The sequence below is a fragment of the Macadamia integrifolia genome, unplaced genomic scaffold (genome assembly GCF_013358625.1).
Source record: "Macadamia integrifolia cultivar HAES 741 unplaced genomic scaffold, SCU_Mint_v3 scaffold1677, whole genome shotgun sequence".
NCBI lineage: Eukaryota > Viridiplantae > Streptophyta > Magnoliopsida > Proteales > Proteaceae > Macadamia > Macadamia integrifolia.
Window position 1 is genome coordinate 1,756 of NW_024868304.1, and position 11,248 is coordinate 13,003.

The following is an 11,248-nucleotide window of genomic DNA, read 5'->3' on the forward strand; positions in this document are numbered from 1 at the left end:
ATCTCAATTCGATTATCCATTAAATCCTCGAAAATGAAATCCACCTATCTTTTTCAATACGAATATGCTATCTAATTTTATTAAATTAAATGTAACTTTCAAACCCCAAACTCTATCAGGAAGTCTGAATATTTCTTCGGACCATCATCGGAGTATAGAATTTTGACCACCCTTGAAAACCATCGTTTAAGCCCACGAAGGTGGACAGCTCAGCGACCGTTAATGCAACGAACAGTTGATCAAAAGATAATCATCGGTTACAGGGTTCAGTCAGATTCCAATCCGGCAGTAAGAAATTTGACAGCGCCACGACGGCAAGTGGGGCCAGCATATCATTACTCTAAAGACTTCTTTTTTGTTAAAGATCACTACTCTAAAGACGACTTAACCTTTAAGACTTTAAAGACTCTTAACTGTGTCTAACAACCTCTCAGCTTTCGCCGGGTGTGAGAAATGGGCTGCAAGCTGGCGAAGACCGTTCAAACGACTATGGGTGGGATTTCAAAATGTCATCATATGGCCGAGTTATCATGGTTTCAAAAATCGGAATCGGATCGGTCTACTGTAGACTTACGTGCCTTCCGCCTTCGGCCGTTGTTTTCTCCCATTATTTTCTTCTCAATTTTTAATTTCACAAGAAAGACGAAGCGTCGATCTCGCACTCACAATCCAAACGCTAACCGGAATCGAAAGCGATTCCGAGAAAAGCTCCAACGTATTCTTCCCTTTGTCCTATGCAGCTGTTCTTTCAAATACTCTTCTTCCTCTCAATTGAAAAGCGACCTGGAGGTAAATCCCACATCTATAACCGATTGCCTCCGGCAAGCTCTTGAGCTTTTCCGTGCTTCGTTTGACTCATCATCCAAGATTTTTCGCCGGAAAAAGCTATCTAAAGCACCAAAATGGTGGACGTGTTCGGGAAATCGGTCGAGGATGGCTTAAAACTTTCGAAAAGGATTTACTTTGGAAAGGATCGTGCTGTTTCACCTCCGAAACAAGTGGCTATGGAGAAAGCCCCGCATTCATATCTTCCGACAGCTCCCATGGTTTACGCTGAAATTTTTGATCCATCAATGGTTGATAATCCTGATATTCCGAGCTACCAGCCTCATGTCCATGGTCGATGCGATCCCCCGGCATTGATTCCACTTCAGATGAATGGCATTGTCCTGGAGGCGGAATGTTATTTGGACACCATGATTGTTACCGTTACTGGTTCCTGGCGTGTTCATTGTGTCATGGGAAGCCGTAGCTGCGATTGCCGCCTTGCCATTCCAATGAGCGATCAGGTACTCTTTTAAAGTTCCAATTTTTGGATAAAATCATGAATTCTTAATGCCAGCTGTTTTTATTTTTTGATATCTTCTTGCTATTGGATGCATCATACCTACGATGAGTCTTTATTTTTATTTTATTTTTGTTTAAATTTTTTGGAAGAAACGTATAAACGGATCAATATATTTAGTCCATAGAGATCGAGGGCGAAGGCAGCCTGCCTGGTGTAACCATTTCTGCGATTCACTCGAACTCGTTGCTGGAAGATTGCAGCATATGGCCAATTAATTGAAAGGGGCCTGTACTAACAAAATCCCAAGTTTATTATTGCAGTTAATAGGCTTAGACAGCCTCTTGTTGTTCCTACTGCTGCATTTTTTTGGGGGTAAAGAGCTTATGTATTGAAGCGTGCAAAGCCCTCGGAAATGACTTACACAAATCAGAAATCCAAGGAGTGGAAATGGACCAACTTTTCCGACATGCATTAGACAAGGCCCTCCTAGCAAGGGAGTCAGCCACGCTTCTCCCTTGGAATATAGGAAAAGAAACATGATCAAAGATAGGTTGCCAAGTGTTCGATATCCTATACGATGTTGGCAATATAAGTTGGGATTGGGTGGTGGTCCTTGTTCAGTATATCAATCAGTTCCTTTCCATCACTTTCTACAGGCAAGAACTGAATGCCCTCTGAGATTCCTTGAAGCACCCTTGCTCTCACAGCCATGGAGTCGCCTGCATAACTGAAGGGAAAGGAGCCGATTTGGATGTAGTGGAAGTAGGGAGCCCATTTGAGCCCCGGATACAAACCCAATGCCACCTTTACCTTGAGACATTGCCGCATCAGAATTTAACTTGAAGAAAGGGGATTGAGGTGGTGACCAAACTGACTGATCACGTTCAGTAGATCTGGTAGTGGGCGGGCCTGAGGCTACTGCTGCTTGGACTCGCATGATGAAAATCTTATGAGTGAAAGGAGCAAAGAAAAATAAAGAATATAATAGTTTCTGCAGAGAAAAATTGAAGAAACAACATCACAACATCAAACCGTAGAAATGTAATACAAAAAGGTGGTGGGGCGGGGCGGGGCGGGGGGGGGGGGGAGGACAAACAAAACAATAGTAATGTTTAATGCTGGAATATCTATAACAGAGGAATCATGAAACCGCTTTTTTGTAGTCAGTTGGTAAAGTCTTAGTTGAGATTTCTCAGGAGAGGTAATAATGAAAGAATTTGTTATCTTAACTGTCTCTGAAATTCTGTGTTTTTTACGCAAACTAGTGGGTCAAGCAATTTGAGAGGTCAACCATCCAGATCAGTGATTTTGTTTGTTTGGTGTGCGCATGTGTAGTTGGAATGTACTGCCTTCAGCTCTGTACACTTGTCATCTGTTTTGAATCTTGTTATGTTTGGATTTAAATCATTGAATAGATGTGTCTTCAACTTGTTAATTCCTTTAAATTTTTCTGTGGTTTGTTTGAGACTTGGAGCATTAAATACAGAAGATATTAATCCCCTTAAGAAAAAAGAATTAAAGAGGGACTTGTTTGGTTGCTTATGGAGGTTTGGCATACTTGGCATTCATATGATCAATTCCCTCTCAATCATTGAAATTGCATATCTGTAGGTATGGTAATAAGATAGCTGATGATTAGCTATTCTCATGCTATTTTTGACAGAAATATATTATTATGTTGCTCTGGTTGTCAAGTACCGACTTGTAGCATTTTTATTTCAGTGTACTTAAACCTCTAAATGCACTTCTTTACCGTTCTCAAATAATATATGATTTGGCTAACAGGGTTCAATTCTAGGTGTTGAGGTGGATGTTGCTCGAAAGTCATTTTGCACCAGACTGGCTGCCATTGATGAAAAGATTGACATGGAAAAATTAGCCAAAGCCAAAGATGGAGGCTTTTTGATACCCCAAATCTTCACCTTGACAATTCCTGAGGTAAATTACCTATTGCATTTGATAGTCCAAAATTTTGAATATCTAGAAACCATAGTTGAGCTACTTTTGGATTAAAGTATCTAACTGTTTTTGTCTCTCCTTTTCAAGATTGATGGAGGGTCCAATCTCTCCATTAAAGTGAGATGGTCTCAGAAAATATTCTACACTGATGGTCAGTTCTCCCTTAAAATACCATTTAGCTTTCCAGAGTATGTCACTCCGGCTGGAAAAAAAATTTCCAAAAGAGAAAAGATACAGTTGAATGTGAATTATGGCACTGCGACTGAGGTTTTATGCAAGACAACTAGCCATCCCTTGAAGGTATTCTTTATCTCAATTTCACTTAAAACTTTAGGGTTAATTTTCAGAATGAATCAACTTATGTTTTTTTTTTTCTTTTTTTCCTTTTCTCTATCTGGTGCTGGGGTTTCCAGGAAATAAGACGCCAAGCAGGAAATTTATGTTTCTTATATGAAGCAGATGTTCTTACATGGTCAAGGACTGATTTTAATTTTTCATATACGGTAAGAATGTACTTGAGTATTAATGCTGATCATCTGAAGGGGGATCTCTAAATAATTGACCGATTTAGATATACATTTTCTAGCCACAGAAGAGATGCACGGAGCTGTTATACAAGATTGTTTTCATATGATACATTTTTATGGCATAACATATATTTCTGGATGATCTCTATATCTGCAGGTTGCATCAAGTGAAATATCCGGTGGCTTGCTCTTGCAATCTCCATCTGTACATGACTTTGATCAAAGAGACCTGTTCTGCTTCTATCTATTTCCTGGAAATCATCAGCATAGAAAGGTTCATTGACATTGATCCAGTATTTGTCTGTTCTACCATTCAAGTGTATTTTTTTCCCATGCATATTATCTATTCTATTATGGGAAGATTCCTAGATTAATGGGGTATCTGATTTGAGTTGTATATTAGTATCTTGTTGGAGGAGGTAAATGTGCTCTGTTGCTTAGAAAACTAATCACCAAGTTCACTTGTAAAGCTGGAAACTCAAAACCAAACAGTCGAAGTTTTTAAGTGGTCAATCAACTAAGAATTTATCCAACATTTGGACTTGGTCAAAGTGCAGTCTTACTAAGGAATATTATATGCATCTGGAAATTGAAAACGTGACACAATTAAAATATTGAATACTTTACAATTGGATTCCCAAAACATAAGATCCTTAACCCTGGTAGCTGTTCTATATGCTGGTTTTTTCTAAGATACCTTTGAATTCTTTCCAGCCTTATAGACCAAGAAATAACAAGATGAATTAGAAAACAGATTCTCTACCTTTCCTCTTACCAGTTCTGGTCAGCCTCCGTGCAAGAACCTGTTTCAGATTGTTCGTTCTGATCCTAGTCCGTCCCAATCCTTGCGAAATAGAATTCCAAACTTTATGGGCCAAGGGACAGTAGAGAATAAGCTTTTTCACCTTTACATATAGTGAAGGAATTAGCTTTGGCAGGAAAATCAGAAGAAAAATCACCCACAAGATTCCATTTGCTTCATGAGCCGACCCCTTATGTCTGGGGGGTCTCTGGAGAAATATGTTTAATGTAAAGCAAGATCAGCATTCTAAAGAAAAATTGTATTTCCCAGTCATTATGAGCTTTAAGGGATGTGACAGATGATTAATGGATAATTCTTGCTCACATATTGATCAAAATATAAGTGTTCATGTTTTCATCAATACTGTACATGTCTGAGAGTGTCTAAAGAAGAGTATTATTCAAGTACCAGTTATCAGTCTAAGCAAAGATGACTCTGTTGCTGCAGCCCTCCTTGTACTTAACTACTTTATGGGTGGGGATGCATCAAATTTCCATCAGTATCTGGCACCACTATATTAATCATCAGCCATCCTATATGTACCCAAAAACGACACCTGCCTTCATAGGCTCTCAGATTGAGCCCAGGTCCATTCATATATAGGAGTTATGGGCTGTGTTTGGGCAGACCTAGCCATGCCTGAACCATATAATTGTTACCACTAGTTCTACTCTAGTCCTCATCCATTCCACAAAGGAAATCCTGCATTTAGGCTGTCTCAGCCGATATTCTTGTCTGGAACGGAAAGGGGAAAAAGGCAAACTTCATATGTAGTTCGTTTCAGCTCCATGGAAACTGCCTCTGTCAACAATGTCATCATGCTGAAAAAACAGATGCAATTCAATGAAGCATACTGCCCATTTAGGTCTAATCTTTTTGACCTTTATAGCATTTTCAAGAAAGAATTTAACAAACATTAGATGATCTGTATGTACAGCTCTATTCTTATCAAGGAATTACCAATATACCATCTGGATGCTTTGTTTTAATATTTGTCGTCTTTTTGCTTGTGAAATAAAATATCTACTAATTTATGGAGATTAAAATGTGGTACATGGTTTTGTATTTTTGATAATTAAGCTCTACCTACACCGTAACACCCTAAAAACAAATTTCTTAAATGGTTCTATGATTATTAGAATTAATTGTGCTCCCTACTTTTTCTGTATATGTTTTTTTCAAATTACTTTGTTTTTTGTTTATAGTTGTTATGGGTGCTCCCTTCATTTTTTAGTTTTTTGTTCAGTCTTATCTCATTCTAACTAATTTTATAGGCTTTCAAAAAAGAAGTGGTATTTGTTGTCGATATAAGTGGGAGCATGAAGGGAAGGCCCCTTGAGAACGTGAAGAATGGGCTATGTGCGGCTCTCTCCAAACTCAATCCAGAAGACTCATTTAACATTATAGCTTTCAATGGAGAGACATACTTATTTTCGTCATCGTTGGAGTTGGCAACCAAGGAAACAATTGAAAATGCATCTCAATGGATTAGCATAAACTTTATTGCTGGGGGTGGTACAAACATTTTGCTTCCGCTAAATCAGGTATAATCTGCTGAACTAGTTTTTAGTTTTCTATTCAACTCAACTAAGTCCTTTTCCCAACTAGTTTTTATAATTACTAATGTTGTTATATTTTCAACTTAAATTGGTATTTGATGCACAAATTGGTATACTAAACAAATTTGCATTCTTTTCGGGGTTATACTTGTATCATCGTACTATTTTCTTGATTGAGTTCTTTATGGGCCTTATTTACCAAAAATTATGTGCATGGAGGGTAGTTGAGATCTTCAAAAAGGTATTATCTCTTACTTGTGGCTCATCCTGGAGGGTCTTCTCCAGGGCATCAACTGGATGGTTTGGATTCGTGTCCTACTTCTTGTGTCACTTACATTTCTATTAGCTGTACTGTGAATGGTCACACTTCAGTTCTTCACTAATATCAATTCGAAATGGGATTTTGTTATGGTAATTGTCTCATGTGCTTTATTTCAGGCGATGGAGATGTTATCAAATACCCGTGATTCAATTCCTCTCATTTTCCTGATTACTGATGGGTCAGTTGAAGATGAAAGACACATTTGTGATGTTATGAAAAGTAATCTCACAAATAGAGGATCAATGGCTCCACGAATTTTTAGTTTTGGCATAGGTATGAATTCTCAAGTTTCAATCCCACTTTTTTTGCCTAGATACTCTTTACAATCAAGGTTTTAGAAGGGAAAAATTTTCAGAATATTTTTCTAGGGGCTGGAAACAAAAATCAAAAGAATATACTTTTTTGAGGTTTAATCATGAAGTGGGATATTTACGTTGCATTATTGTTGTATTCGTTCTTCCTTTTCAGTACCTTTCCCTTTCTCAGTTGACTGTATTTTGATGTTATACTCATATGGCTCAATAGTTCAATTATTAACTAAAGTAACAAAATAGAAATGCAAGGGATCCAATTAAATTGATAATATCATTATATAATTCCATATGCATGATTTGATGATTGAAATTAACTAATACAAATTTAATCAATCTGTAATTATGTTCTCTGAAATGATTATTGCAATAGTGTTATCTATGTGAGCAAGTATGATGGGTTAAGGTTGACAAGAAATTGCAGCAGGAAAACAATAGGGTTAAAAAGCATGCATTGTTGCTGTTAGAAAATGGAAAAGGCTCAATTTGTTCTCAAATAGCAACAACAACAACACATCTTATCCTTATCCCAACTAAATGGGGTCGGCTACATGGATCCGAGTGATTTAAAAATAAAAAAAAAGGTTTCGGACATCCCACTCATGAACAGTCGGCAACCCGGATCTTATCCCTCCAGGCAGCTCTGTTAGATACTATACTTGGGTGAAGACTTAACTTTTGCATGTCTCTTCTTATTACTTCCTCAATGGTCATTTTTGGCCTGCCCTAATCTTTTTCGCTCCATTCATTTGCATTTGGTCACTCCTCCGTACCGGTGCATCCAAAGGCCTCCTTTGGACATGTCCATACCATCATAACCGACATTCTTTGAGCTTATCCTGAATTGGAGCAATTCCCAAATTGGTTCTAACCTTGTCATTTCTTACTCCATCTCTCAGGGTTTCATTTGCATTTGGTCACTCCTTCGTACTGGTGCATCCAAAGGCCTCCTTTGGACATGTCCATACCATTGTAACCGACATTCTCTGAGCTTATCCTAAATTGGAGCAATTCCCAAATTGGTTCTAACCTTATCATTTCTTACTCTATCTCTCAGGGTTTTGCCACACATCCATTTCAACATCCTTATCTCAGCCACACTTAGCTTATCTATGTTACGCTTCTTGACTACCCAACATTCTGCACCATATATCATAGCCGGTCTTATGATTGTCCTGTAGAATTTTCCCTTAAGCTTTTGAGGGATACGTCGATCACATAACACTCCAGACGCCCCTCTCCATTTCATCCATCCTACTTTAATTCTGTGGGTAACATCATCATCAATCTCACCTTCTTTGTTTAAGGTAGAGCCCAAGTATCTAAAACAATCACTTTATGGGATCTTTCTCCCCTCAATTTTCACTCCCTCACTATCATTCCCCAAACGACTAAAGTTGTATCTCATATATTCCATTTTCGTTCTATTTATCTTAGGACCTCGCGATTCCAAAGTAGATCTCCATAATTCCAACTTATCATTAATCTCTGCCCCTGTTTTACCAATCAGAACAATATCATCTGCCAAAAAGCATACACCACGGGATCTCTCCTTGAATATTCCTGGTTAAATCATCCATGATAAGTGTAAACAAGTAGGGGCTCAATGCGGATCCTTGATGTAACCCGCTAGTAATAGGGAATTCAACACTGTGGCCTCCATTTGATCTCACACTAGTCACCACATCACCGTACATGTCTTTAATTATATCTAAGTATTTACTTGACACCCTTTTCTTCTTTAAAACCTGCCATATTAAATCTCTGGGGACCCTATCGTAGGCTTTTTCTAGGTCAATGAATACCATATGGAGATCCCTCTTGTAGATTCTATATTTTTCCATAAGCCTCCTAAGAAGGTAAGTCGCTTCTGTAGTGGATCTCCTAGGCATGAAACCGAATTGGTTCCCAGAGATATCGGTTTCCCTTCTTATGCAAACTTCTATTACCTTCTCCCATAGTTTCATAGTATGGCTCGTGAGTTTAATGCCTCTATAGTAGTTGCAACTCTGTATATCGCCTTTATTCTTGTAGATTGGGACAATAACACTTCTTCTCCATTCATCAGGCTCAATTTGTTCTCAAAATCCAAACTAAATGAGGTTTTGGCCTAGATTTTCCCCATCCAAGGTATTTGTAGTTCTGTTTTTGGTTTTATCTTTGATACTGTAATTCATCTTTGAGAAAGATCAACCTCGTAAACTTTTGTTTTAGCAGCACTTCCCAATATGGAATGTTTTTTATTTATATCTTAAGCTAGTAGTCTGATACCTTTCTGAGAGGGAAAAAACAGAATACTTAATTTACTTGGTTATTTTATTATTCAATTTGTGACACATGCTTATTGGCTTGGATTTGTTGTGAATATGATGTAAAAGATGAGGTTCAAACACAACGTGATCAACTAATAACGAGCTTACATGACCTTAGAATGGTGAATGTAATAAATTTAAAATGGTACTCACAACTCGAATTAGGTAAAATTCTAGTCTAGCGAGTAAACCGTTGTCTCTGTAGTGCACACATTTCATGTGGTGTTGTCATTTGTTGTCAACACAGTGCACCATAGATCTGTTTAAGTCAACTGAGCAGGACAACTGGCAGAGTGATGTGGCAGTGGCACAATGATCAGAGTGATATGTTAGAAATCACAGATGATCTGGCAATGATCTAGTAGAGCTGGCAGTGGCAAACAATTACTTGGTGGTGCATACATTGGCAGTTTGATTCTGTTGGAGAGGTTTCCGGGCTCTTGTGACAGTGTATGATGACTATTAGCACTGTTTTACAGTGATGTACAGTTGTTGGCAGCATGGGGCAGCATTGGGAACAATGTACATGCATCCTCTTATGGTGACTTTACATGTTCATGTACAGGGTCAAGTATGGAGCCAATTTGAAATTGGAAGAAGGGACATACTGGAAAGGTGTAGAGCTTCGAGTCCTCTTTCCAATGAAACTGGAATCATCCCATTGTGAGTTTTTATGAGAGAGATTGAATTTTCCGTATCATTGCATATAAAAGAGGAAAATGGATGAATTCAAGTGTTGGTGGTTTGAACAAGTGACTACTAAATAATGTGGCAGCATATGTGAAATAACCTAGAGGGGGGGTGAATAGGTTATACTAGTGGAATTTAACTCTTTTCGATAAAAAGGTCACAAGTGTGACTGTAAGTTAAAAGCGATGCTGAATAAATAAGATAACAACAACCACAACACAAGATTTATAGTGGTTCGACTCAATTCGAGTCTAGTCCACTCCCTACAAGAATCCTCTTGTAAGGTATTCCACTAGTTTTCCCTTTCAGTACAGTAGGTAGGGAAGAAACCTTTACAATCCTTTTACGGATAAGAGTATCCTTACAAATCTCCTTTCCAGGCAGAGAGACGCCTTCACAATCTCTTTTAGAGGTAGAGAGAGACCTTTCTCTTTTTATGATAAGAGTATCCTTACAATCCTAAGTACAGTCTAGAATTGTAAAAACAGAAAATAAGAAATAGTGGAATAAGAGGAATACCTCAAGTGTGGTGCAAATGAGAATGAATAATAAATGATGAGTAATGCACCTTTTGTAAAGTCCTCTCTTACGGCTTTGACTTGCACAGGAGAGAGTAGAGGACTTTGATTGAGACTTGAGCCTCTTGTTTGGGATTTGTGTAATAGAATAACTCAAGTAGAAATAAACTTCTCTAATGCTTGCAACAATACTCTTAAAGCTCTTTCTTAATAAATAATTAATTAAGAGTGATTAGGGTATTTATAGGTGAACTTAGTGAAGCATTTTAGGCAAGGAATCAAGCTCTAACGGACATATTCTGGGTCTACAGGTCGACCGCCATCGGTAGCCGGTCGACCGCCAAGAGCCGTTGTGGGCAAAAAAATAGCCGTTGGGGCACTTCCAGGCAGGCACCGGTCGACTGGGACTTTCAACCGGTCGACCGCCTATGGTCTCGGATAGGTCCAGTCAACCAGGGCCTCCAGACGGTCGACCGCCTATGGTCTCGGGTGGTTCCGGTCGACCGGGGCTTCCAGCCGGCCGACCGCCAACATGACATGCTCTGTTATACTGACCAGTCACCAGTGTTTTGACTATAACTTTTTGGTCCGACCTTGGATTGATTTGAGATCAGTTGTGTTGGAATCACAACTCAATTTCCTACAACTTCTATGAAGGTTTCGTCTCCTGATACTAACTTTAAGATTCCCTAAAATACCCTTGAGTTAGGTTACTGTGTGTTTCACACCACTTAGAGACTTTTCATACCTAGTCAAGGCATGCTCTATGATCATTCTAATATGATGCAATGCACATGCATGAGGTGAGTGCATATAAGTATGTGGAAATTATAAATTACATTAAAAATAACTAATCTATCCTAGTGGTCTTCTTCTTCACTCGAATCTTCCATTCTTTGGCCCTTCATCTTCTTTCCTTCTTGTTTGCTATTTCATGTCTTTAAGCTAAGCTTCATGTCT

The 11,248-nt window shown here is 38.5% G+C and overlaps 1 protein-coding gene across 1 annotated transcript; it reads left to right on the plus strand.

Moving 5' to 3' along the window:
• Positions 1–590: 590 nt before the first annotated feature.
• LOC122064532 lies at positions 591–8,890 on the plus strand. Its single transcript, XM_042628247.1, has 8 exons — positions 591–1,289; positions 3,074–3,226; positions 3,335–3,547; positions 3,661–3,750; positions 3,932–4,048; positions 5,851–6,120; positions 6,574–6,730; positions 8,837–8,890. Exons 1-8 carry the CDS (start codon positions 903–905, stop codon positions 8,863–8,865), a joined length of 1,416 nt encoding a protein of 471 aa, XP_042484181.1. The 5' UTR covers positions 591–902; the 3' UTR covers positions 8,866–8,890.
• Positions 8,891–11,248: the final 2,358 nt, after the last annotated feature.